We start from the raw sequence: 24,122 nt of genomic DNA on the forward strand, positions 1-24,122 counted from the left end.
ATGTGGGTCCCACTGTCACTATTTGCACAGTAATTTTTCTTCTATAAATACGGAGTTTTCGATCATTTGTAAAAACATGATTACACATCCTTCACTCTTCCATTCTCTCTGATAATAATCTTTCTATCAGTATTAAAAGTTCTACGGGTATAAACTTTTGCCCTTATTTAAATTCCTGCGATACAAATAAATTCTAGTTCCTTTTATAACACTATCATTGATTGTGAACATGTTGAGTCACTGATCACTTGAGCTGACATGATGTTTATCTTCTAGGGCGTTAAATTTAAGTAAGTTGAGCTTGATCTTTTAACAAAAAGACACTGTAAAGAGAAATAAAAGTAGTTGAAGCTATGTTTAGGTTAGACTAAAGATTCGTGACAGAAAAAAAAAAGTTAGACCAACGAGCAATTTTGTATTGCTTTATATAATAGAGCAAACCCAGTACAAAATATACCATTTTCGATCGTGGTTTTGGTCCAGTAAGGGGAATCAGCTTTCATATTAAAGCCCAAGTATTTAGAAACCCAATTTTCTTGTAAAAGAAAGGTTGTTCGGACAAAAAAGCCCAAAGTGAAAAGGGTATTTACGTAAAATAATAATAAAAGGGCAGCTAGCTTCTAAACCCACTAAAACCCTAGAATCGCACTTGTATAAACCAAAGTCACAAGCGCAGCTTCATCCCCATCGACATAACCTCTCTTTGAAAGCTTCTCTCCAGCAGTCTCTAAACCCTAATTCAAAGATGAGACCTCCTCTAACTGGTGGTAAGAACCCTAGCCGCCGCTCTTTTTTTTGTCTCCATCGTTTAGGCTTTTAGTTTAAGAAGGGCTAAGCTCTGTTTTCGTTTTAAGCTGGAATCTCTATGTATATAGCTGAACTGATTATAAAGTTTGTTCCTTTTAGCTCAGATATTTATTGGGTATTTGCTATTTTCATCGGATCTATTGTTTAAGGAGTGTACTGAGTCGTTTTTTTGTGTTCAGGACGTGGTGGTGGTGGTGGCTTTAGCGGCGGACGTGGTGGCGGTGGGTTTAGTGGTGGACGTTCAGGAGGAAGAGGTAGGTCAGGAGGAAGAGGTTTCGGTGACCGTGGCGGTGGTCGCAGCAGCGGTAGAGGCATGAGAGGTAGAGGAGATCGTGGTCGCAACGGTAGAGGAGCACCAGGACGTGGTGGAATGAAGGGAGGTAGCAAGGTGATTGTGGAGCCACACAGACACCCAGGAGTGTTCATTGCAAAGGGTAAGGAGGATGCTCTCGTCACTAAGAACTTGGTTCCTGGTGAGGCTGTTTACAACGAGAAGAGAATCTCTGTTCAGGTATATATTTTGGTGATTTTATTTTGAGTTTTGTTTGTTTCAGTGTTGTTAATTGGTTTGTGATTGTAATTATACAGAATGAAGATGGGACCAAGACTGAGTACAGGGTGTGGAATCCTTTCCGTTCTAAGTTGGCTGCTGCTATTCTCGGTGGTGTTGATAACATTTACATCGTAAGTCACATCTTGTTTTGGAACTTATTGGTTTCTGCCTGTTGTGAGACTTGTCCATATATTTATTGTTTGTATTTGTTTCAATGCAGAAACCTGGTGCTAAAGTTCTATACCTTGGTGCTGCTTCTGGAACAACAGTCTCTCACGTGTCTGACATTGTTGGACCTGTAAGCACTACTTATCCTTTATGTTTGTAGTTATTTACATGTTTTTTTTATGTTGTTACTCATAATCTGGGGCGTTATGGTTTTGTAGGAAGGTTGTGTTTACGCTGTTGAGTTCTCTCACCGAAGTGGTAGAGATTTGGTGAACATGGCGAAGAAGAGAACTAATATCATTCCAATCATTGAGGATGCTAGACACCCTGCTAAATACAGAATGCTTGTCGGCATGGTTGATGTTGTCTTCGCTGATGTTGCTCAGCCTGATCAGGTTTGCTTCCTTTATTATATCTTACTCAGTGTACACGTCTCTTTTAAATTGCCATAAAAACTTTTGCCGCTTTGAATTTAAAACGATGTTCTGATGATGGCAAATGATGATGTTACTTGGATTCCCCTTCAGAACATTTTGTATGTTGCAAACTCCAAGTTTCTGATGCTTAAGAACATCTTCCTTTCTTCGATATAGTTTTTTATTGGTTTCTTTTCGGATTATAGCTTCATCTTTTATCAACCACAGTAAAATATTTTATTACTGTTTTTTTTCCTGCGTATAACAGATCAATCGATTTGGGTTTTCCATAAGATAAATTTTGATTTGGTCCTTTAAAGATTTAGCATTATTACTTTTATTGCAGTTTTTTTTTTTTTTGCTGATGACCGAACAATCTGTTTGGTTTTCCATCTGCTTAAGAATTTAATTTGGTCATTAAAAAATTTGGTTTAATAATTTAATTGGCACAATAAGTTTGTAATGCCATTGATCATTCTTTGTCCCCAAGATTGCTAATGCCATCCATATTTCAGGTATAATATCATGATCTATATGTTTTTAATTGTTCTTTATGAAATGTTGTTTGTCCTTAAAACCCTTAGGCTAGGATCGTGGCTTTGAACTCAAGCTTCTTCCTCAAAACAGGAGGTCACTTTATTATCTCAATCAAGGTTAGTTAGCAGCATTTCAGTATTCAATCTTGTTCTGTTAATGTTCGTTCTTCTATTCTCTTACTCAAAGACATCTTTCTCTCTTGTTTGCAACAGGCAAACTGTATTGACTCAACGGTTCCGGCAGAAGCAGTGTTTCAGAGTGAAGTGAAGAAGCTGCAACAGGAGCAGTTCAAGCCAGCAGAGCAAGTGACGCTTGAGCCATTTGAGCGTGATCATGCCTGTGTCGTCGGTACATACCGTGCGCCTAAGAAGACCAAGGTTGCTGCTTAGAAATTCCTTCCTTGTGTTGGGATTTTGTTCTTCGGATTTTTCTTTAGGTTTTTTTACCCAGTGTTGCGTTTGTAATCGTTTTGAACCTGAATAGGCTTTTCTATGTGTTTATTTGAGACTTAAAACTCACCTATTTAACCATGTTTTGCTTTTTGATAAGTTTATAGTATTTCGTTAAGACATATTTTGATAATATCCCAATAATTGGAGAAACCCAAAAAGCTTAACACATAACACTGTGTGCACAAAGAATAAGATTAAAAAGAGAAGTAGCGTACAAACATGTATATACTTGTAATCATAAGCGACGATGTTACTGTCTGCAAATATCAGGTTTTGACCACATATTTGCAACATTTCTAATCCAACTGAATTCCTCTATACTTGTTGGAAACCATGTCGTGAAAACCACAAGAGCATTTGGTTTAAACTCATAATTTATTCAACCAGCTTTTTGGTTCTTTTTTGTTGACCATAGTTTCAAATGCTAAACATTGCATTCATCCTCGTGTAGTCGTGTTGATGAATGACAATGGTCAGATACAAAGGAATTGGTCAAAACAAATTAACGTAAATCAAGCTGTCTAATTGTTATAAAATGAAGAGTCATTGGAGAAGAAAATAATTGAAGAATGGACACGCTTACATAGTTACATTCCATAACAACACTCAATGCAAAATTAATATTTAACAAAAATGTCGAAGACCAGAACTTGAGTCTGGCGCCTTAGACCACTCGGCCATCCTGACTTGCTGTATTGTATTCTTGAATAAATTATCTATATCTATAACATGGAAATTATAAAAGATTTCTTTGTAACATTAATTTGGAAGTACATGGTCGCTTGATTCGTGTGAAAATTAAATAAGTAGTCTTGATAAATTTTGAAGTCACGAGCAAAATGTGCATGTGACATTTTGGTAACGTTACAATTGCACTTTTTATTCTTCTTTTGGAAGAAAATAACAAAAGCACAGTTGTTACTTTGGCTGATTGAATGATTTTCCAACAGCCTACTGGCTAGTACAAATACAAACACCAATGGAAAAAAACAAACAAACAAAAAGCCTAAACAAAAGAGAAACCCAATCAATAATCACGCAAGTACTTCCTTTGATTTTGTTTCAGTACTCCCTCCCCATTTCTTCATACGTTCACTCGTCTCCGCCACCTGTTCATCACAGTTTTTCATTACATATTTTATGGTGCATTTCCTCGATCTCTGTGTTATATTTGTGTCTTAGTGTAGGTTCTTACCTCTTTATTCCAGTTTGTCTTGTACAGAACAAACATCAGCAACAACGTTTGAAGCGCTATTCCTGATATCATTCCAGCCCAAAGTCCCTGAAAACATTGTTAACACTTTATAAAGCTACTTTAAATATTACACTACTTTCAGAAGATTTAAGCTGTTACTATTTTATTCACTCACCATCACTCCCAAGTTTGCTTTGTAACCAAGAAAATACCCAAAGGGAAGGCCAAAAATGTAGTAACTACCCAAGTTGATATAAGCCACTAAGCCTTGCCAACCACCTCCAATAGCCACACCTAAACAAGATATGAATAAAACCAGATGACCGGTTATGATGTGGTGAAACCTTTGGTTTTGGTTTTGATAGAAGAGAAGATATTTTTGTTTACCGGAAATAACAGGCTGCACGCTGTTGAGAACCATGGTTATACCAAGAAGATAAGCTAGCTTAGACACTGCACGTTGAAGTACTTTGCTGCTTGTGAAAATGATAGCAAAATGGTCTTTGGCTAAGATGATAGCCACCATAAAGACAAGACCGATGAGGAGAGACTGGAACACCGTGACATAGACAGAGTATTTCGCTGCTCGTGGACGGCCTAAGCCAAGCTCGTTGGAGACACGGACACTAACAAAGTACAAAAACGTATGGAAGGTTAGTACTCAGCTGAACAGAGCAGGATTTCAAAATTTTGGGATATAAACATTTCTTAAAGAACTTTTATAAAAAAAAAAAAAATTGTACCTTATAGCTGCGTTTATTCCGATGAACAACATTGCCTCCACACCATTGAGATTCATGCTGAAACGTACCCAAAAAAGCCAAAACCGTGAGAAATGTTGAACATTAGGGATACAACAAGCATTACAAGACCAGAAACTCACCATATAGAAAGTGAACCAACAGCGATAACAGGGTCATCAAGATGACCAGTAAGGACGATGATACTCATCATATACCAGATTTCAAGACAAAGCATAACAGCAGATGCAATGGAGAGTCTAACAAAGGCCCAGATCTCCTTAAAAGCCAACCATGATAAACCAGTCCACCCTTCGTTACACCAACCAATCACATAAACGATCTGAGAGATTGTAATTTCCCACTGGGTGATATTAAACGCCAAAGCAGCACCGTTTGTTCCCCAGCCAAACACGATGATAAACAGCCACAGCATACCAACGTGTAGGAGAAGAGCAACGAACCCAATCCAAGCAATGACAGTTACTTTGCTCTGCGCTTGAAGGAACTTGGAGGTTGGGAAGTTCAAAGCCAGCGAGAAGAGCTGAGGGATGGTGAGGAGAGTGAATTGTCCAGCTGGAACGGCTATCTCCTCTGCTTGGCCGAGAAGTCTCAGAACTGGAGTGGCAAAGATGTAAATAGGAAGGAGGAGGAGGCAGGAAACGAACAAGATGATCCAGGATCTCTGCATGTAAATTCCTAACATGTGGACTTGACCAGCTCCAAATGCTTGACCACACAGTGTTTCAAGTGCACTTCCCATGCCAAGCTGCACATTTTCCAACCCGACAATTAGTTAAACTCAAAACAGTTCTGTTCATCAACTCAGCATAATCTTAGTGACACATGCAATTCAGACATAGATTCGGTTTCACAGCAACTTTCTCGACTCTATATAGTGAATAATGTTCTGAAATGCTGTCTAGGCGCTTTAGTTGACCCATGCAACTATATAGTTTTATAGTTTAGACGCAAAATAGCGTTTAGTTGATCTCTATACGGATTCTAGACGAATCTAAGTATTAATATTCAAAAAACTAAAATGTTAATATTATTATATATTATTATTTATATTAGTTTTACTTATTTTATGTATTAATATGATTACAACTATTAGCTTACTATCTTTATTCTTTTTATATAGTTAAACCTTTTATAATTTGAAACTATTTATATATGTCAAAATATATTAGTATACATAAAAATTATATTTGAAGTATATATATCTAGTTTTTTTTAATTAATGTATATCCGTTTAGGTATGTGCGTATGAAGTATATCCGATTGGTTCTTTTTTTAATTTTTTTTTTTAATCAGAGAAAACAAAAAAACGAAGAAATTTTTTTTTAAGAAACCCAAAAAACAGTTTAGGTATAAATATAATCATGGCCTTAGCTCGTTTTAGAAGGAAGTGTTATGTACAAAGAGAAAAGCATGGAGCTAGAAGGAGACTTGAATACCAGAAAGCCGAAGGAGAAGGTGCCGATGACAGAGAGAGAGATAGAGACGGCGGAGAGCTCGACCTCACCGATGTGGCCGACGAAGATGTTGGTGACTGAGCTGACGCCGTACTGGCAAATGACGTTGAAGCCAATCGGAGCAGCGATCAACCACAGTTTCGCCGACTCAGTACACAAAACTCGCTTCACATCGCTCCAGGTTCTCGCCGGAGCGTAATCCTCCACCTTGCCACCGTGGGAAAGTAACGGCGTCGTAGGATCCATCTCCTACACAAGTCTCAAAACCTGACTCACTTCTCTCTGTTTGTGAGTCAACGTTGGTTGCCTAAATATGGGGTTGGTTTGTATATATAACAAAGCCGTTGAATCACGCGCTTCTCTCTCTTCCCCTTTACTACTCAAAATATCCCGGTTTAGTCCGGTCTGAAGTTTTTTTTATTGGTTCATTATATTATATCTGCAAATCCTTAATAGATAAACTGCTCAGAGTTCACTATGCATGAATGAGATCAAACCTATGAACTCATTTTTATGGACATATCACATTCTTTTCTTTGGAAATGTAAAATGATAGCTAATGTATTAATTTGATGCATTGGTTTGGTTTATTTTGTTTGTAGTAATTTAGTTATCATATGAGGGAAAGGTAGATAGGTTAGGTGAGGCTAACCGGTGGTGCATGAGACACCACGTTGACATATCAAAAACTTAACATAAAAACAGAGCTCTCTTTAATGCTTTTTTCTCTTCTTTTGTCGGTTAACTGACACAAGCATTATTACTAGGGGAATTTTTTGTTGGTAAATACCGTAAATTAACACACGAAAATTGTTAAATAAGTAGCCAATAAAAATAAATGTGTGTAAGTTGAGAAAATTGCTTAATCCACCCAAGCTGGAATCAAAGTTGAAATTAGGTACCAAAAGTGGAAAGCTGTCGTTTCTAAAAATAGGTGGTGCCTTTCTCATGAGCTTACAAAGCTTTCTAGAAGCCATAAAGTGAGTTACGTAGTAAGGTAAAATGAAGCAATCAATAATATAGGAAGAAAGAAGAGTCGGAGAAGTATAGTCTCGTTTGAGAGAGAGAGAGAGAGAGTAGAGAGAGAGAGTAGAGAGAGAAAGTAAATCTCAGTGTTGGATTCGGCGTACGGCCGCGCGTGAGCGTGCGTGCCGTCGCCGGAGCCCTTTGTCCTTCAGCATAATTTGTCCGGCCTTTGTCTCCTCCCAGTCGCCTCCGGCGTCCGTCTTGTAAAAGCTCTGGCCAACCACCACTCGTGGTGTCTCTTTTCTTGGAGTGAAGACGCGGCTGCTTGGAGGTTATGGCGTGGTGAAGACGCTCGTAGTGTGGGTTTTGATTCCGGGAGATGGAGGCTTCCACAGCTCCGTCGCCGCCGGCTTTTATTTCCGGGAGGTGGTAGTTTTTTCAGCTTCGCCGTCGTCGGCTCTAGTCTCCGGGGGGTGAAGGCTACAACAGTTTTGCGCGCCGGCTTTAGGTATTTCGTTGCGGTTCTTAGAGTTTGGGTTTCGATTATGGATCGAGTGGGTCTTGTTTGTCTCTCTTGTGTTGGAGCTTTGACCTTGTCGGATGAGATCTCGAAGAGCGATGAAGCTCTCCGACGGGTAGACAGAGTTGGAAGAACAGAGATGGTTTCGGCGGAGGCTCTGCGGGTTCTGAGCTCTGACGAAATGAAGTTGCGGTGATGTGGTTCCGGCGGTGAGTCGAGGCGGGGACGGTCAAGTCGAGGCGGATGCGACGCGTGTCGTTCTGATGGCATAGATGCTCCCACGTGTCCAGCAGCCAGCTTCTTTGACGCGTGACTCGGCCGACGTCGCACAGGCTTTTAATATTTGGGCCGACGGCCCAGTTAATGGGTCTGTTTGTTGCCTTTTGGTTTTTAGGCCTATGGCCTTTTGATTATGTAGTTGTTTATCAATTAAAAAAAGACCTATTGACGGAAAAAAAAAAAAAAAAAAAGTGGGAGAAGTAATCTTTTTTTTCGTTCTGCGTTTACATAAAAATCCCGTTTGTCCCGAGCTTTCATTTTCCTTCTTCTTCGTCATTGTATTTATTTCCATGTTTCATAATAAATTTTTTTTTTTTGATAAAATGTTTCATAATAAATTTCAAAATCTTAACTATGATTTCAAATCTTTGTCATCGAAACAAGAGAATGACATATTGACATTAGACATTGACTTTGCTTTACCTTTAAAACTATCTCCAATAGTTGTCTGTATTTTTTACTCCATATATAGAATACTCTAAAATTAGAGGAAGGTTTTGCTCCAATGATTACCACTATTTTTTACTTTATAATAGAATATTCTTATTATATTCTTTCTCCACTTATTTATTAATTTATTATTTTACCCATAACTTTTGAAATATTGAAATTTTACCCTTATACTTGATACTGCAACAATAATACAATACCATTACAATATTATTAAAACTAAATGGTTACTTTAAAACGAAAATCTTATTACAACACTTAAATAAAAAACAATACATTCATTTTTAGCCATCAAATTTAGTCGATATTTGTCATATATATCTAAAATTTTATAAAATAACTTAAATGAAAGTATTAATAATTAAAATAAAATATTTTTAAACTCTAAAACTTACATTTTAAAGTTTCATATTACTTAAAAAATATTACAAAATAATAACAAATGTTGTTAACAAAAGATATTTCAACTAAATCATAAAATAATATATTTAAAATAGAACACAAAAAATCATAGTTTTAGATATACATGTTTTTAAATCGGTTCTTATCGGGTCGGGTCTATTCGAGTCAATTATTTTTGGGTCCGGGTATACTCGGATCGGTTCTTTCGGGTAAAAGAAATTTAGACCCAAAAGGTACTTGTAAATTTTCGGTTCAGTTCCAGGTTGGGTATTTTTTGGTCGGTTCCGGTTCGGATTTTCGGATCCAGGTTAAAATGCCCATGCCTACTTCAAATGATGATATCGTAAGTATTAATATAAATTTTCTTAATTATTCAGTGTCTTTAAATATATTTTTATTTATGTTATAAATTTATATGCAGATCAATCAAGCTAAAGAAATGTTAAGTGGAAGATCCGTTGGAAATTTGATCATGTATGGAATTTTGTCAATTTTTTTGAAAAGTTTAAAGATGGTTCTAATCTTGCTAAAAAAGATGCAATTCTATGCAGTTTTGGATATACATCTTCAGAGTCTGATAATCCTACTCCTGACCATGTTACACAAGCATCTCCTGGTTTGTTTTCATTTTCTATAAATTTAGAAGAATATATTAGTGGTGGATCTCCATCTCAATGACCAATTAGAGTAAAAAAATCAAAACTGAAAAGAAAGAATGATGATCAAACATCTGTTGTTATCAAGACTTTAGAAGAAGGAAACCAATAACTCTTGGAACAATTAAAGAAGACAAATACACAAAGACAACACCACTTGGAGATGCAAAGTAAAAATTATGCATTGAAGGAGCTCAAAGAAGAAAATAAAATGTTACTTCAAAACTTAAATTCAATAGAAAATCCAAATATTCGAGCTTATGTTCAAGGAGAACAAACAAGAATCTTGAGGAAAAAGATGAATCAACAACCTCCTTCTTCATCAACTTTATTTGGAAATTTTTTTAATGATATTGGTGGTTCTGGAAATGATCTACTAGAATATTAAATCATGATAATGTGTTATGATAAGTTTGAATCTTTTATATTTTTATTATGGATTATTTATTTTTAGTTTATTACTTATTATGTTGTTGTGTTTTCTAATTAAATATAAGTTATTAGTTCATTAAATTTTCAGCTAATTTAATAATTAATTTTATGAATTTAATGATATTTAAAAGTATGAAGTTATAATATATGATTTATTAAGGTAGAAAATGAAAACGTGTAAAAGTGAATGATCATTTTGTAAAAATACAGTAATACTGTTCATCCCTCTACATTTGGTGTAACATTTGGTACATTGAAGTGATTTTTTACTCTATATTGGTGTCTAGAGGGAAAAGTAGAGTACCTTTGGAGAAGCATACCCAGTTCACCAAAGGGCAAAGGCCTAGCCCAAATTTGTGTAAAATCTTCAAAAAATGAAGGCCGAACATTTGCAAATGAGCCCAGTTCACTTATTTGGTTTAGAGCATAACATGCCCCTTAAACACGGACTATGATGTTTTGTAGGTTCCTCAAATGTATGTATAAATGTTTATGTACACACACCAATATCATTTCAATTTTCAAACAAGGGCATGGTTGTAGTCATGGTAATGAAACGTCTTGTAGATGAAGTGCGATAGCCACTTCGAAGCCGCAAAACTCAACACAGCCGCCACAACCACCACGCTTCTAGCCACATTAGACATGGCAATCTGCTTCGTCACGGCCATAACTCCGATCAAAGCAACCGATACGATTTGCAAGATCACCTCAAACGCGTTGAGGTATTTGTGAGCTTTCTTGCAGCTGCTGCAGTTCTCCACATGCGACCAATACCTTAAGAAACACAAAACTCTCTTCATTAAGGTACGTTTTCGTTTACAAAGGATAAAGATAAGAAGATGTAAGTAAAGTAAACCTGTCGAAGAGCTGTTCTCGAGGAGGCGTTGGAGGAAGAAGAGATGGATCAAACTTTCCTCTCCAGTCGACTTGAGCTCCACTGTACTTGTTGAACCATCTCCTGAATGTAACCACAAGTGCGTCTGATTTTGTTGGGATGAAGCAAGCTTTTTGCCAGTTTTCAGGGCCTCTCTCCAGTATCTTCCTCTCCTCGACATGAAGGAGGTGCAAGTCTGAGTCTAGAATCTTGTTTTGCCCTATGTGGAACACCCATCTAGGAACAATCTTATCAATAGCTACCCCGAAGTTTCTCGGGAACGTCCAAATCAACCTACTGCGACCGGGGCTGACTGGGATGCATATAAAGATCAATGACAATTTGCGATTTTTCAATGGCCCCTGGATGCAGAACAAATACGGTCAGGGAGATAAAAAGAGAAGTGAATCTAAAACAAGACAATCCATAATACATGTTAGTTTATGCATTGACCTTTTCAGATGTGATAGAATCCTTGTCCTCCTCTCTTAATGGCTCCGTGGAAGCTCGGTACACACATGGTGCGATAAAATTAGCATAACCCCATTCTTGCCTTGCAAAGAAGCCTTCGTTGTCTAGTCTTTTCACGGTGATCTCGAGTGGTTTTCCCCCTTCTCTGTCAACTTTCTCTGTAAAGAAAGGCAGAAAGTTGGTGGTACATTGAGCTAAAAGGGTAATGCAGAAAATTTTACATTTTCAATACATCACTTAATGATGATAAATTTTAAACTTGCAGGAAAGATAAATTTGTAAGTGAAATTTTATTGGTTAAAAAAATTGTTGGAAATAATGAATTACAGAAAATTCTAAAACTTGCATATTTTCGAAACAGAGGGAGTATAAGATAAAACAGTTTTGAAATGCAGATTTTATCAAAATTACCTTTTGGTTTACCAACCCGCATTAGTCCATAATGTGCATAGGGAACATGAGCCGGGTCCATGAGGTTCTCCACCAACACATCGTACCTGAAAGGTTTCAGATTTACGAAAGAGCCAATCAAAGAAGGGAGAGAGAGAGTTTGGATATAACAAACCCGTAGGGAATATCTCGATTTGCCACGAGCTTAGTGAACGATGGGTCTTCCAACTCTGGAATGTAAGGAGGCTTGTTGGTCTCAAGAACATTCTTGTATTTGGGATCACTGTTGGGCCAAAACCAAAGGATCTCATGCTGCACTGTACTTGGGTAAACAGCTACACATGCTTGCTTGAACGTGTGCACCTAATAAGTTCGCACAACATAATCAACATAATCAAGACTCTGACTTTTATGTTTCTTCAGACAACAAAAAAAAAAAGAAAAAAGACTTTTGAATTTATGTTCCAATCTCACCGGAGGACCATCAGGAGGAGCTTGAGGAATGAGCTTACAATCACCCTTACCGTTGAAGCACCAACCATGATACACACACTGCAACCTCCCCCACTGATCAATCCTCCCGTCAGACAAGGGAGCAAGGCGATGAGGACACGTGTCGTCCATCACTTTCCACTGGCTCTCGTTCCTGTCCCACCAGACCACAACATCAATCCCCATGACTCTCTTCCCGTGCGGAGCCTTCTTGTCGAGGTCGCAGATGGGCATCACCGGGTACCAGTTGGCGTACCAGTCGAACTTCTTCGACGACGAGTCCGATCCGGGTTCGGGTTCCGGCGGGGAGTTCGTCGGGGCGACGGTGGGTGATGACGACACCGCGGTTGTGAAAAGGTTGGATTTTGACGGCGGTGGGGGGGATTTGAAGGCGATGGAGTTTGGAGAGATGGGTTTGGGATTGGGGAGAGAGCATCTGAATCGAGGTTTTGGTTTGAGGATTCGCGGAGATGGAAGAGTGCATGTTGCAAGAGCAGCTTCCATGGTTGGAAGAAGAAAGAGTATTTGGTGGTGGTGTGTGTGTGTGTGTGGTTGTGACAACGGGAAGAGGGAAACTAGAGGAGTTTTATTTTATTTATTTGTGTTGATAATTTTAATCTAACAGTTCAGATTTATCGTTGACTATGTCCTCCTTTAATCACGGTTGAGATGTCACGTGACATGAGAACTGGTGTGGTGGTGGGTTGAGTGAAAGTAAACCATGTCTGGTATGTTGATTATTCTCAGATTGTCTAAACGTATTCTTTGTCTTAATGCCAAGAAAAAAAAAAAGAATTGTACACAAGAGAATAAAATAAAATAAAAAGTATTTGTCTTAATGATTTTGATATTTTTGAGGTTATACACTCGAATTTTAAGCATCATCTCCTATTTCGAAAAAAGTAACAAGAGCATGAAAATGAAGCGGTTAACTGGAAGAGAGAGAGCGTCGGTTGAGTGTTGAAAACGATGTCGCTTGCTCGAACCACAAGTAAAGAAGAGAGCATAGCGAGGGCATGATAGTCATTTCTTAGGATCCCCATCACCTCGCATGATCAGTTTTCTTCATCTCTCACGTCTGGAATTGAATAGACAATTATTATTATATAAATAAAACTCAGTTTCCCTCTTGAGATCAAAATCTAAGAAAGAAGAAAGAGTTGTTTTGTACATTCATTTACGAATAGTAGAACTGGTGCAAAGACGTTGCATTTCCATAGATTCGAAGTTTGTCTGGTAGGGAGGGAGGGAGTGGATCATGGCGGAGGTCGTTGTGCACATATACGATGTGACCAACACTGGATCAGACAAAACCAACAACACCATCCTTCAGATCAACAGGATCTTCAAAGACGGCATCGGTCTAGGCGGCATTTTCCACAGCGCCATTCAGGTATATTATTGAGAAAGTGTCTCTTCTTGGTTATATATGTTTACATTTATTTGGATTTTTTTTGTATGTATGTATGGAGAACCATGCAATTTAGACGCCTTCATGTGCAAACCATGCCTGATCTTGATTTTATGATCTGTGAGGCTCTGTTTCATGTTTCATGGTCTCTGTCAGATTTCGAACTAGGGTTCCATTTTATGAAACCAAACTACCAGGTTCCATTGTCATCTCTTATGAATTTTTCTGAAGGTATATGGAAACGATGAGTGGTCTTATGGGTATTGTGAACAAGGCACTGGTGTCTTCAGATGTCCTAGCAGCAAGAATCCTATGTACACTTATCGTGAGAAAATTGTTCTTGGGAGGACAGATTGTACAATCTTTATGGTTAATCAGATATTCCGTGAGCTCACCAGGGAATGGCCAGGACATACTTATGATCTCTTGTCCAGAAACTGCAACCACTTCTGTGATGTGCTCTGTGACAGGCTTGGCGTGCCAAAGCTCCCAGGTAAAGATGTGTATTGAGAACAATGTTTGTGTATGTGTGTTGGTCTTGAAAGCTTATGTGATTGTTCGGGTTCTTGTCTCTACCTTAACAGGTTGGGTGAATCGTTTTGCGCAAGCTGGCGACACAGCTTTGGAAGTAGCAGAAACCACAGCAATGCGGGTGGGTCTCTCTCTCTCTCTCTTTTTCTCTCGTTTGGTTTCTATGGAACCTAAATGGAATCATTATTAGTGTTTTTTTTTTTCAATCTTGTAAATTGGTATTTTGCAGTTAAAGCAAGCCAAAACTGAGCTTCTATCAGCTAGTAAAGTAGCATATCGCTTCCTTTCAAATGTTACCTCAAGCGTAACCAACAGCACCAATGGCTCACCACAACAGCCTGGAACCGTCAATAATTCAGACAATGGGAACTTGAGAATGCAAGGCACCTGGCTCAAAGGAATGTTAAACACTTCGAAACCGTCCACAAGCACAGAGATAGAGAACACAGATGAAGATGCAAATCATGACTCTGAGGTTCTACAGTTTCAGCATCAACCGTAATCCACCGTAATGCATTCATTTGGTTAATTGCATTGCATATCCACCCGGACCAAAAGCTACTCAACTGTATCCATTACTTTGTATCACACCATTGGAACCCATCTCTCTTTTTTTCTCAACACGTTAATGACAAGTAACCAAGCAAGTCTCAGCATCATATCTTTCAAAGTTTTCATTAAGAAAATAGCTTCAATACACATACGAAGATGAGTTTTCAACATGTATAACAAACACAACTCGCAATGCGTCCATAATATTGCAGGGGAAGGAAAGAAAACAAAGTATAAATCTAGCGTTTAGTGAAGAAAAAAACAACACAGCAATCTCACACCAAAATAAAACAACATTTATTCCCAACTTATATAATAACAATGCTGACTTTAGCAATCAAATCTGGAAATCATGGCGATTTGTCATCCCCTGAACATCCCCTTAAGCACAAAGGCATTCCTGTCAGTGTTTTCAGATATCCTTAGTGATGAGACAGCCTGAGCAGCGATCAGATCAGCTGATACTCCCATGTTGCTATCCCAAGACTCCCTCATGAAGGGTGACCAGTTACTCTCTCCTAGTCCGTAACCGTTGGACACAAACCCAATCCCTTGAACCGCATAGCTAGCGCAGCTCTGGCGAGGAACGTAGTTTTCACCTCTAAACAGATCCATCTTGAAACAACCCTTTTCTTGGCCAAGCATGACTCGAGATGAGTCATCAGAATCTTCGCCCAGTAGGACGTGCAGAGCAACAGCTTCTGCTATTGCAGCACCTTCTTCATCTAACCTCTGCTGCTCTTCAAGTTTCCTCTGCTTCTTCTTTTCCAGCTCAGCCCTGATGGCTGCAGAATTAGCCAGAGCTTTCTCGAGACGTCTCTTCTTCTTCTCAGCTTGTTTGACACGATCGAACTCATCTTTACCATTATGTTTCTTGCTCTTCCCTTTCCTAGCTAATGGCTGAACTTGCTTGCACACCGCGTGATCCATACTAGCTTACTATATATAACTCTTTTAACTAAAAATAACTGAACTAAAACTCGCTGCTGTGGTGGAAGGAAGTCGAGAACTACTACTACACCCACTCAGGTATATAGGAATACCTCATGGTGCGGACAATACAATCCCAAAAAGAAACAACTGGAGACAACTGAAGAGAGACGTTGTAAGAAGACATAACATTTGGAATCACTCGTCCTCCTTTCCCATACCCCTTAGACTCTCCCATTTTCTGCATTTGACAATTACTTTTTTATTAGATATAAAAGCTGCAAAAAAGGATAAACACACAAACCAGTAACCTTAATCTTTAAAACAACAACAACATAGCTTCAGGCTACAAAACATGCCACCAAATCTTAACCAACCGAGCAGACCAGATGACATGATTTTAAGCAACAACACAATTGTTCAAAGACACCAAGTCCTAAACAAGTAAAAAAAAATTAAATCTTACTAACGATTTAAACAGATTTAACAGAGTCAGTCAATAACAGCTCAAAGAAGCCTTAAAAAAGCTGAAACTTGATAATATTGATGATTACTGAAACCCTAATTGCTCAAACAATGAAACATGTAATAAAAAAAGTCACAAAGGGCATCCATAGAAAGAGTCAAACCCACGGCAAACTTTACGAACCTTTCTTAATCCTCACGAAGCGTAAACTACACTAATGGATCAAATTACAAAAAAAAAAGCAACCGATAGAACCCAGATCTGCCTCAAAAAAAAAACTCAAGTCGCATCAAAATTTAACCTTAATTCAGCAGGATCACAGCATACAACAATCGGATTCAATCGACTAATTACTTTTAAGCCCATAAATTAAGATAAACTCACGAAGCTAATCGAAATTCAGAGAAAAATCTAGGGGGAAGTGGAGAAATGAAATCCGATCCAAACCTCTACAATATGGCATAGAAGCAGCTTTGCCTCAAAGACCTCTCCCCAAATCGAATTATACAGAGATCGAGAGAGAGAGATAGACTCAAACACGGAAGTAAAGTTGGTGTGTATGGATGCAGAAGAAAGACGAGAGGAAAGGAAGAGAGGAGATGTTTAGTCGTATTATATAAAAAGAGACGAAGAAGAAGATGAGAGAGGATATAGGACAAAGAACAAAACGTAGCAGTCTCTATTTGACCCAATTAAAATGCGCCACGCGTCGAACGATGCTCTTGACTTTTATTACAATGTAAGTTTTCAATTGGGACTTTGAGACTTGGCCGGTGCGGGTGGGTCCCGGAAGTCGTGACGTAGCTATTAACAGCCGTTAGATTCGATGTAGGTTCGACGGCTTAGATTATTACGGTTACAAAGAGAACCCGGTTAAGCATAAACCACGTCGGTTGCTGGAGCAGAAAGTAAAGAAGCAAATAAGCGGGAAAATCGAGGGTAAAAGAGTCATTTCGTAAGACCCCACCACCACCACCACCACCGCCGCACTCTCATCTACGTTCTGAAAATCGAGAAACCGTGAGAAGAAGATAAAACGAAAACTAATTTTGCTTTTATACATTAATTTCGGAGAGAGAGAGAGAGATCTAGTAGCAGTTGGATTCGTTGAAAGGAAAGTGGATTTGGTATCTCCACCGAAAAGCTACAGAGAGAATCTTCTTCTTCGAGCTCGTAATCATGACGGAGGTTGTTCTACACATATACGACGTGACAAACAGTGGATCGGAGAAGACGAACAACACCATCCTCCAGATCAACAGGTTCTTCAAAGACGGTATTGGCCTAGGCGGCATCTTCCACAGCGCCATTCAGGTTTAACTCCAAACGAAGCTTTCTTGCTACTTTCTTTTTTTTGTTTTGATGTGTGAGCTTATTATTATTATAGGTTATGATGTTCTTGCATGTCTCTATAAGATCTGAAGCTTAAGTTTCCTTTTTTCTTCTCCCTCCACTCAGAGGATCTAGTATGTTTTTACTAGTAAAGTTATAAACTTTCTATCTGGAGGAGACTTGTCAAACTTCAATGATGCCTCAATGACTTTTACTTGAATTCATCTTTGACCACTTTCCCATTACAAGTAATTGCCAATTATGTGCTGAAAAGTCTGCTAATGCTTTTGTGACTTTAAGTCTATACATGTATATAACTTTGTTACTGTTATTTTCTTGTGCCTAACTATAGATTCGCAAGGAAGCATATGATTTGACTGGCATCTCTTGTGAATATTGTGCAGGTGTATGGGGATGAGGAATGGTCTTATGGGTTTTGTGAACAAGGCACTGGTGTCTTCAGCTGTCCTAGCAGCAAGAACCCTATGTATACTTATCGTGAGAAAATCGTCCTTGGGAAGACAGACTGCACCATTTTCATGGTGAATCAGATATTGCGTGAGCTCAGCAGGGAATGGCCTGGACATTCGTATGATCTCTTGTCTAAAAATTGCAATCACTTCTGTGATGTACTATGTGATGTACTTGGCGTGCCAAAGCTCCCAGGTAAAGTAAAGCCCTTTATTTGGGAATGTATATATTGAGAACCAGTGTGTGTGTGTGTTTTGGTCACGAAGAGGCTTATGAGACTGTTTGTCTTCTGTCTCTTTAACAGGTTGGGTGAATCGATTTGCTCATGCTGGTGACACGGCCTTGGAAGTTGCAGGAAACACAGCGATGAGGGTTGGTTCTCTTTCGTTTTGCTTCTCTGGAACCTAAGTGTAACAATATGGTTATTTAATCTTGTGAATTTGGTTTTTGCAGATAAAGCAAGCCAAAACTGAAATAGTATCAGCTAGTAAAGTGGCTTATCGCTTCCTTTCCAATGTTACATCAAACGTAACCAACGGCTCCTCCAATGGCTTACAACAACGACCTGGAACCCTCACCAATTCAGAAAATGGTAACTCGAGCTTGCAAGGTAGTTGGTTCAAAGGGTTACTTAACACTTCAAAACCCTCCACAAGTACAGAGATAGATAACAAAGATGATGATGAAAATCAGCAGAGAAAACAAAGCCGTGACTCTGCACCCCTCAACCATAGCGCATTTGGTTAACTACTGGTCGAAAAGTGTACCAACATTGTACTCTCATCTGTATCCATTACTTTTGTACCATCACTGGATCTGTTATTTCTTTCAGCAAAAAGTGTGATTTTGATAAGAAAATACTATTGAGCTAGTTGTTAATGGCAAATCTCAACATATTCATACTGCTTTGAAAATGTGACAGAACTAGTTACAAATGAGGTATGACATTGGGTATTGATGTATACAACTCAGAACGCACTTTGCAGTGCTACAAGAAAAGAAAGCAGAATAAATAACATGCGAATTAAGTAATAATAGCAGCTGAATTTGGCATCATGATGCCAAATTATCATCCCTGAAACATCCTATTGAAGACAAAAGCGTTCCTATCATTGTTCTCAGATATGTGCAGAGACGAGACAGCCTGAGCAGCAATCAAATCTGCAGATATTCCCACGTTGTTGCTCTCCCAAGCACCCCTCATGGATGGATTGTATGGCACAGACCAGTTACTATCTCCACGTCCATAAACGTTCGTCTGAAACCCAATCCCTCCTTGAACCGCATAGCTTGCGCAACTCTGGCGAGGAACATAGTTTGTTCTTTCACCTCTAAACAGATCAATCTTGTTACAGTTTACCTCTCCAAGCATTAAAGCATCGTCAGAATCTTCGCCCAGTAGGACGTGCAGAGCAGCAGCCTCTGCTATTGCAGCACCTTCTTCATCTAACCTCTGTTGCTCTTCAAGTTTCTTCTGCTTCTTCTTTTCCAGCTCAGCCCGGATGGCTGCAGAAGTAGCAAGAGCTTTCTCAAGACGTCTCTTCTTCTTCTCAGCTTGTTTGACACGATCGAATTCATCTTTACCATTATGTTTCTTCTTCCCTTTCCTAGCTAGTGGTTGAACTTGCTTGCACACAACATGATCCATACTTGCTTGCTCTATATATGACTCTTAACTAAAAATAACTGAACTAAAAATAACTGTAGTAGAAGGATGTCAAGAACTACTACTACACCCACTCGGGTATATAGGAATACCTCATGGTGCGAACAATACAATCCCAAAAGGAAACAACTGGAGACAACTGAAGAGAGACGTTGTAAGAATTTGCAGACTTAGCGTTTGGAATCACTCGTCCTCCTTTCCCATATCCCTTAGACTCTCCCATTTTCTGCATTTGACAATTACTTCTTTATTAGTTTTAGGAGAAAGCTGTATAATAATTTGTATAATAACATGATCAATAGTTGTTGTAAAGAATCTAAGAGGACATAATTTCAAAAAAAAAAAAAAAAAAAAATCTAAGAGGACAAGGTAGGAGATACATGATATATATAAATTTTACAAAAAAAGAAAAAGTCAGCAAGAACACAAAGATAGAAAGAGATCCTGATTTGTCACCAAACCTTCAACAACTCATATAAACATCTGAAGAGACAAAAGATAAATTAAAACCTCAAACTTCACATAATAACCATTCTTGCATTTAGACTAGTAATAATAGATTAAACTAGTACAAAGCGATCAGATCTGCATCTTGTTGGATCAATCAAAATTCAATCCGCATAATTAAGTTTCCGCACGATATACAACGCCTTTTTTTTTATACAAAGCCTTTTAGGAAGATATAAAACGGAACAAGAAGATGAAAGAAGTCTACGATCCAAACCTCTACAAGTTGGCATAGAAGCGGCAACGATCAACGTAATCTTCTCAGAACGATCGGATAATACTCAGAGACAGAGACAGATACTGATTGTTTTCTGGATCCAGAAGGAAAAGTAAGAGACAGAGTTTAGACAAGAGACGACAAAGAACAGATGATCAAACAGACAGGAAACGTAGTCCGTCTCGCAATTATCCAATAATATTAGGCCACGTGGAGAATGATGTCTACACGCCACTTTGGATCTTCTAATATCAGTTTCCAATTTGGACTTGGCTTGTTAGCGACATCGTGTGTCGATAATAGAGATGCTAACAGCCGTTAGATTTCGATGTGGGGTTTCGTTCCAACGGCTGAGATTTCAGTTCCAGCTTTTAAACTAATTATTATTATTCTTTTTTCCGGCTTAAACTAATTATTTTATGCAGTTTGTTAACTGAATAATTGTTACCCTTCCGATCAATTATCCTTGGTTAATATGCAAGGAAAAGGAAAGAAGCACAAATATTATAACGTGAGCCTTTTGGGCCTTGAGTCATGGATCTAGCCCAAGAGCTATCTCTTGTCAATAGGCAATTTAAAGCTTGTGAATTATTTTGGTTCATTGATGTTGAATTCGAAAGGGATTTGATTGAATCCTCTCCTATAAGCTTTCCGAGATCAAAAGATCATTAGCCTAATTTATCAAAATTCATCTTGAAAGTATCCCTGAATTGCATAAGCTTTTCCAAGAAAACAAGATTTCACATGCCTTTCCTCTGCAAACAAGGTTGAAAAATCGACAGCAAGAAATGTGACAAATCACAAAGTTTATATGGTCTTTGTCGTGCTTATACTGCAAGATGTGATCTTCGTTGTTTTCGTCCATAACACCATATGTACATACTGATTCCCGATTTAAAACTTAAAACAAAAAAAAAGTTCAGTGGATTCAAACTCAAGTGTCGCTAAGACACGTAGCAAACTGGGACACCTTATTTCACTTGTTGTCGATTGGATAATGGACACTGCAAAACGCGTGAGTTTTTTTATACACTATTATTTTCGTATTGGATTGTCACTTAATCGTCATTTTTGTTACGTTTTATAAAATAATCGTCATTTTGGTCAGTGGAATGGCCACAGGGCACATAGCAATCGTCCACGAATGAATCTTAAGGATTTACAACAGAAAAGTTTCTAAGGTCATGTTCCGAAACATTATTTTAGTGTGATTTTGACACAAAAACTTTCTCCAACTTAAAGCCAAGTCCAACGGAACTGCATAACGCCAAAATAGTGATGTATTTGATGATTTCTCTCTCCAATCACACGACAAAAACAACGCTATTTTTGTGTGATTCATTTCCTTGCTACAGTGTTACACCATATTTGGAGTAACACTGTAGCAACGGCAAAACTTTTTTTTTTTGCAAAACTGTTTATTTCAATATTGTTTGATCAAAAAAAATATTGTTTAATTATATTTTACTATATTTCTATTACAGTATTATTTTATAATTAGATCTGATATTTTAATTAAAATAAAATTTTACATATTTTTTTTATCTTTAACATTGATTCAATATAAAATATTAATTTATATGAAAACAAATTTAAAAACTAGATTAAAAATACATAACAAAGTTTAATTCAAACACAATAAATTTAAATTTCAAAATTAAAACTAAAAAAGAAAAATTGCATACAACAAAAGAACTTTTAAAACATAAGCATAGATAAGTATCTAATAATTAGGGAAATTATTATTCATCCCATTAAAATAATTAGAATACAGAGTAGAAACTTCTAAATCATTTGGTGATATTTGATTTTCACCGGTAACTTGTTCTCCTTGAACTTGAGATGCTTGATATTGAGATCCATTATTTTGGTATTGAGAGCCTTCTCTATGTTCTTCAGGTTGGTTTGTTTGTGTTATTTTCTTCAAAAAAATTCTCTCGTTTTCAATATACATACGATAAGCTGGATCAGTTATAGAGCTTAAATCTGCGAATAATATTTTATTCTCTTCTTTCATTTTTGCTACCTCGACCTTTTGTCTCTGAATTTCATTTCTTTCGGATGTGCCTTTAGTAATAGCTTTAATAAGCTTATCATTTTGCTCCATCATTTGTTTAAATTGCTCCTCGAATTGTAGTTTTTCTTAGCTTTTTCATACCCATTGGTCTTGGAGATAAATTAGAAGTGGTTTCTTCGGAATTCATATTTAAATCAAATGAATTCATACCAGGAGATGGAGATGACTCAAGATCAATTGAAAATGATGGAGATGATGTAACATTACGACCTTCTTCTTGGAATGTTCTTGATGCATTGGTGTTGTTATTTGCAAATTTTTCTATGCCTTTGAGATGACAGGTGATGATGATGCTCAATTTCAAGATTTTTTAGCTCGTCATAAGAAAATCAGAGATCGGGAAGCTCATTTCGAACTTCGAGATGCATTGATCGAACATTTGTGGTTTGAATATTCGAAATCTTAAATTTAGTATAATGTAATTTGGTTTTTGTTATGTGTTTTTAATTGTTTAATGTAAGAGTTTGTTTTCATAATAATATTTTAATATAATTTTGTCATATAATATATTCATAATTGAATTAGAAATATGTTTTACAAAGTGAATTAAAAACATTATTTTTAATTACAATTTTAATATTAGTTAATATATGTTAGTCATAAAATAATAAATATTTTACTAAAATATTAAAAACAAAGAATCTTTTTAATAATTTAATAATGGTGAATATTCTTTTTAGTGTAAGATTTGGTGTTGTGGTTGGAGAGCCAAAAATATTTAGTGCTAAAACTACACTAAAATAGTGTAACTTTGACACTAAAATAGTGTTATGGGTTGAAGATGCCGTAACACTAAAAATCATACCATTTTAGTGTAACACTATAATTTTACATCAAATTTGGTGTGACACTATTCACCACACTAAAATACTATTTATCCTATTAAAACACTATTTATTAATAAAATAAACAATTAAATAAATGACAAATAAAAACATATAATATTATAAAATAGTTTTTAATGTGAAGCTAGTGTTATAATTGGAGAATAACTTTTTTTAGTGCTGAAATTACACTAAAATAGTGAATAGTGTCATGGTCGGAGATACTCTAATACAGTGTGTTAGTAACTTAGTATTTGGATTTTGATTATTCGTTAGTGCGTTATTGGTTACATATGTATCGTCGACCTAATTATATGCTTCCACCCAACCCCATCCTCTCCAACTCACCATTAAACAATCAAATTATTTGCCCCTTATCTCTTGTGACTTGATTGGACAGTGTCGTAGGAGTGTAAATAATAACTTCCACTTAGAATCGGTGCGAGTATAATGAGGAAATGTTGTGATGTATCCACTCGTCACTGAGTTAGTTACAAAATTATAATGGGACAGCCGACAGGCTAGCTAGGCACGTAACACGTATCCATAACTTTACCTTTAAAAGCCATATCTCCCTTTTTATGTTCTCACCAGCCAAACTTATTTTTGTATATAGAACTCGATCGTACCATATTGTGGTGGCCTATTAATATATCTGTTTGGTGTGGTCAATTATTGTATACTACTAATGAAAGCTTTGACTATACAGTGATTTTGAATGAACTGGTGGACACAGTAGGGTTGATACTACTCGATACTGATCTTAAACTTGTAAACTGACAGTTTAGTCTCATATTGATCTCCTATATTCGCATGTTATGTTCTTTTTACTAGTAAAAGCTTCCGTTTTTGGAGAT

General features: G+C 37.3%; 9 protein-coding genes and 2 pseudogenes across 12 annotated transcripts; 4 read left to right on the plus strand and 7 right to left on the minus strand.

Moving 5' to 3' along the window:
- The first annotated feature begins 655 nt into the window (after nucleotides 1-655).
- LOC106296379 (mediator of RNA polymerase II transcription subunit 36a) lies at nucleotides 656-3,054 on the plus strand. Its single transcript, XM_013732537.1, has 7 exons — nucleotides 656-767; nucleotides 987-1,318; nucleotides 1,396-1,491; nucleotides 1,581-1,658; nucleotides 1,747-1,923; nucleotides 2,529-2,597; nucleotides 2,694-3,054. The coding sequence occupies exons 1-7, from the start codon at nucleotides 746-748 to the stop codon at nucleotides 2,868-2,870; spliced, it is 951 nt and encodes a 316-aa protein (XP_013587991.1). The 5' UTR covers nucleotides 656-745; the 3' UTR covers nucleotides 2,871-3,054.
- Nucleotides 3,055-3,731: 677 nt separating this feature from the next.
- LOC106344835 (protein TRANSPARENT TESTA 12) lies at nucleotides 3,732-6,802 on the minus strand. Its single transcript, XM_013784157.1, has 7 exons — nucleotides 6,329-6,802; nucleotides 5,012-5,637; nucleotides 4,872-4,928; nucleotides 4,516-4,754; nucleotides 4,304-4,422; nucleotides 4,129-4,215; nucleotides 3,732-4,042 (listed from the first exon to the last, which is right to left on the minus strand). Exons 1-7 carry the CDS (start codon nucleotides 6,590-6,592, stop codon nucleotides 3,968-3,970), a joined length of 1,467 nt encoding a protein of 488 aa, XP_013639611.1. The 5' UTR covers nucleotides 6,593-6,802; the 3' UTR covers nucleotides 3,732-3,967.
- Nucleotides 6,803-9,276: 2,474 nt separating this feature from the next.
- On the plus strand, nucleotides 9,277-10,007 carry LOC106331855 (annotated as a pseudogene).
- Nucleotides 10,008-10,426: 419 nt separating this feature from the next.
- LOC106314162 (protochlorophyllide-dependent translocon component 52, chloroplastic) lies at nucleotides 10,427-12,844 on the minus strand. Its single transcript, XM_013752093.1, has 6 exons — nucleotides 12,264-12,844; nucleotides 11,965-12,152; nucleotides 11,811-11,896; nucleotides 11,382-11,557; nucleotides 10,911-11,290; nucleotides 10,427-10,828 (listed from the first exon to the last, which is right to left on the minus strand). The coding sequence occupies exons 1-6, from the start codon at nucleotides 12,783-12,785 to the stop codon at nucleotides 10,573-10,575; spliced, it is 1,608 nt and encodes a 535-aa protein (XP_013607547.1). The 5' UTR covers nucleotides 12,786-12,844; the 3' UTR covers nucleotides 10,427-10,572.
- A 537-nt stretch (nucleotides 12,845-13,381) lies between these two features.
- On the plus strand, nucleotides 13,382-15,091 carry LOC106307441 (deSI-like protein At4g17486). Its single transcript, XM_013744406.1, has 4 exons — nucleotides 13,382-13,674; nucleotides 13,924-14,185; nucleotides 14,277-14,344; nucleotides 14,453-15,091. Exons 1-4 carry the CDS (start codon nucleotides 13,540-13,542, stop codon nucleotides 14,723-14,725), a joined length of 738 nt encoding a protein of 245 aa, XP_013599860.1. The 5' UTR covers nucleotides 13,382-13,539; the 3' UTR covers nucleotides 14,726-15,091.
- LOC106307463 lies at nucleotides 14,883-16,821 on the minus strand. Its single transcript, XM_013744432.1, has 2 exons — nucleotides 16,619-16,821; nucleotides 14,883-15,946 (listed from the first exon to the last, which is right to left on the minus strand). Exon 2 carries the CDS (start codon nucleotides 15,703-15,705, stop codon nucleotides 15,139-15,141), a length of 567 nt encoding a protein of 188 aa, XP_013599886.1. The 5' UTR covers nucleotides 15,706-15,946; nucleotides 16,619-16,821; the 3' UTR covers nucleotides 14,883-15,138.
- On the minus strand, nucleotides 15,486-16,774 carry LOC106307491. The gene is made up of 2 exons (XM_013744472.1): nucleotides 16,619-16,774; nucleotides 15,486-15,946 (listed from the first exon to the last, which is right to left on the minus strand). Exon 2 carries the CDS (start codon nucleotides 15,941-15,943, stop codon nucleotides 15,791-15,793), a length of 153 nt encoding a protein of 50 aa, XP_013599926.1. The 5' UTR covers nucleotides 15,944-15,946; nucleotides 16,619-16,774; the 3' UTR covers nucleotides 15,486-15,790.
- A 109-nt stretch (nucleotides 16,822-16,930) lies between the features above and the next one.
- On the plus strand, nucleotides 16,931-18,971 carry LOC106307432 (deSI-like protein At4g17486). The gene is made up of 4 exons (XM_013744393.1): nucleotides 16,931-17,485; nucleotides 17,908-18,169; nucleotides 18,279-18,346; nucleotides 18,428-18,971. Exons 1-4 carry the CDS (start codon nucleotides 17,351-17,353, stop codon nucleotides 18,719-18,721), a joined length of 759 nt encoding a protein of 252 aa, XP_013599847.1. The 5' UTR covers nucleotides 16,931-17,350; the 3' UTR covers nucleotides 18,722-18,971.
- Nucleotides 18,903-20,498, minus strand: LOC106307450. 2 transcript variants are annotated; one of them, XM_013744415.1, is made up of 2 exons: nucleotides 20,365-20,498; nucleotides 18,903-19,866 (listed from the first exon to the last, which is right to left on the minus strand). In XM_013744415.1, exon 2 carries the CDS (start codon nucleotides 19,620-19,622, stop codon nucleotides 19,044-19,046), a length of 579 nt encoding a protein of 192 aa, XP_013599869.1. In that variant the 5' UTR covers nucleotides 19,623-19,866; nucleotides 20,365-20,498; the 3' UTR covers nucleotides 18,903-19,043. The 2 variants fall into 2 exon arrangements, with proteins under 2 accessions (XP_013599869.1, XP_013599876.1); XM_013744422.1 differs by lacking the exon at nucleotides 20,365-20,498 and having other exon boundaries at nucleotides 18,903-19,650; nucleotides 19,733-19,822.
- Nucleotides 19,156-20,556, minus strand: LOC106307472. Of its 3 annotated transcripts, none has more exons than XM_013744444.1 (2): nucleotides 20,365-20,556; nucleotides 19,156-19,866 (listed from the first exon to the last, which is right to left on the minus strand). In XM_013744444.1, the coding sequence occupies exon 2, from the start codon at nucleotides 19,861-19,863 to the stop codon at nucleotides 19,705-19,707; it is 159 nt and encodes a 52-aa protein (XP_013599898.1). In that variant the 5' UTR covers nucleotides 19,864-19,866; nucleotides 20,365-20,556; the 3' UTR covers nucleotides 19,156-19,704. The 3 variants fall into 3 exon arrangements, with proteins under 3 accessions (XP_013599898.1, XP_013599914.1, XP_013599906.1); XM_013744460.1 differs by lacking the exon at nucleotides 20,365-20,556 and adding an exon at nucleotides 20,213-20,348; XM_013744452.1 differs by lacking the exon at nucleotides 20,365-20,556 and adding an exon at nucleotides 20,151-20,174.
- A 1,531-nt stretch (nucleotides 20,557-22,087) lies between these two features.
- Nucleotides 22,088-22,820, minus strand: LOC106331862 (annotated as a pseudogene).
- Between the last annotated feature and the right edge of the window lie 1,302 nt (nucleotides 22,821-24,122).

The sequence above is a fragment of the Brassica oleracea genome, chromosome C1 (genome assembly GCF_000695525.1).
Source record: "Brassica oleracea var. oleracea cultivar TO1000 chromosome C1, BOL, whole genome shotgun sequence".
Classification (NCBI taxonomy): domain Eukaryota; kingdom Viridiplantae; phylum Streptophyta; class Magnoliopsida; order Brassicales; family Brassicaceae; genus Brassica; species Brassica oleracea.

What these genes read in the sequence shown, in the direction of transcription:
- LOC106307441 (XM_013744406.1), top strand. Translation starts at nt 13,540, where the DNA reads ATGGCGGAGGTCGTTGTGCACATATACGATGTGACCAACACTGGATCA. An exon ending in TTTTCCACAGCGCCATTCAG is followed by an intron (nt 13,675 to 13,923) that starts GTATATTATTGA and finishes ATTTTTCTGAAG; the next exon opens with GTATATGGAAACGATGAGTG. An exon ending in TGGCGTGCCAAAGCTCCCAG is followed by an intron (nt 14,186 to 14,276) that starts GTAAAGATGTGT and finishes CTACCTTAACAG; the next exon opens with GTTGGGTGAATCGTTTTGCG.
- LOC106307450 (XM_013744415.1), bottom strand. Translation starts at nt 19,622, where the DNA reads ATGGATCATGTTGTGTGCAAGCAAGTTCAACCACTAGCTAGGAAAGGG.
- LOC106307472 (XM_013744444.1), bottom strand. Translation starts at nt 19,863, where the DNA reads ATGGGAGAGTCTAAGGGATATGGGAAAGGAGGACGAGTGATTCCAAAC.
- LOC106296379 (XM_013732537.1), top strand. Translation starts at nt 746, where the DNA reads ATGAGACCTCCTCTAACTGGTG. An exon ending in AGAAGAGAATCTCTGTTCAG is followed by an intron (nt 1,319 to 1,395) that starts GTATATATTTTG and finishes GTAATTATACAG; the next exon opens with AATGAAGATGGGACCAAGAC. An exon ending in ATGTTGCTCAGCCTGATCAG is followed by an intron (nt 1,924 to 2,528) that starts GTTTGCTTCCTT and finishes TAAAACCCTTAG; the next exon opens with GCTAGGATCGTGGCTTTGAA.
- LOC106307432 (XM_013744393.1), top strand. Translation starts at nt 17,351, where the DNA reads ATGACGGAGGTTGTTCTACACATATACGACGTGACAAACAGTGGATCG. An exon ending in TCTTCCACAGCGCCATTCAG is followed by an intron (nt 17,486 to 17,907) that starts GTTTAACTCCAA and finishes AATATTGTGCAG; the next exon opens with GTGTATGGGGATGAGGAATG. An exon ending in CAGGAAACACAGCGATGAGG is followed by an intron (nt 18,347 to 18,427) that starts GTTGGTTCTCTT and finishes TGGTTTTTGCAG; the next exon opens with ATAAAGCAAGCCAAAACTGA.
- LOC106307491 (XM_013744472.1), bottom strand. Translation starts at nt 15,943, where the DNA reads ATGGGAGAGTCTAAGGGGTATGGGAAAGGAGGACGAGTGATTCCAAAT.
- LOC106344835 (XM_013784157.1), bottom strand. Translation starts at nt 6,592, where the DNA reads ATGGATCCTACGACGCCGTTACTTTCCCACGGTGGCAAGGTGGAGGAT. An exon ending in GTTGGTTCACTTTCTATATG is followed by an intron (nt 4,929 to 5,011) that starts GTGAGTTTCTGG and finishes GGTACGTTTCAG; the next exon opens with CATGAATCTCAATGGTGTGG. An exon ending in AGACAAACTGGAATAAAGAG is followed by an intron (nt 4,043 to 4,128) that starts GTAAGAACCTAC and finishes TGTGATGAACAG; the next exon opens with GTGGCGGAGACGAGTGAACG.
- LOC106314162 (XM_013752093.1), bottom strand. Translation starts at nt 12,785, where the DNA reads ATGGAAGCTGCTCTTGCAACATGCACTCTTCCATCTCCGCGAATCCTC. An exon ending in AATCGAGATATTCCCTACGG is followed by an intron (nt 11,897 to 11,964) that starts GTTTGTTATATC and finishes GAAACCTTTCAG; the next exon opens with GTACGATGTGTTGGTGGAGA. An exon ending in CGAGAACAGCTCTTCGACAG is followed by an intron (nt 10,829 to 10,910) that starts GTTTACTTTACT and finishes GTGTTTCTTAAG; the next exon opens with GTATTGGTCGCATGTGGAGA.
- LOC106307463 (XM_013744432.1), bottom strand. Translation starts at nt 15,705, where the DNA reads ATGGATCACGCGGTGTGCAAGCAAGTTCAGCCATTAGCTAGGAAAGGG.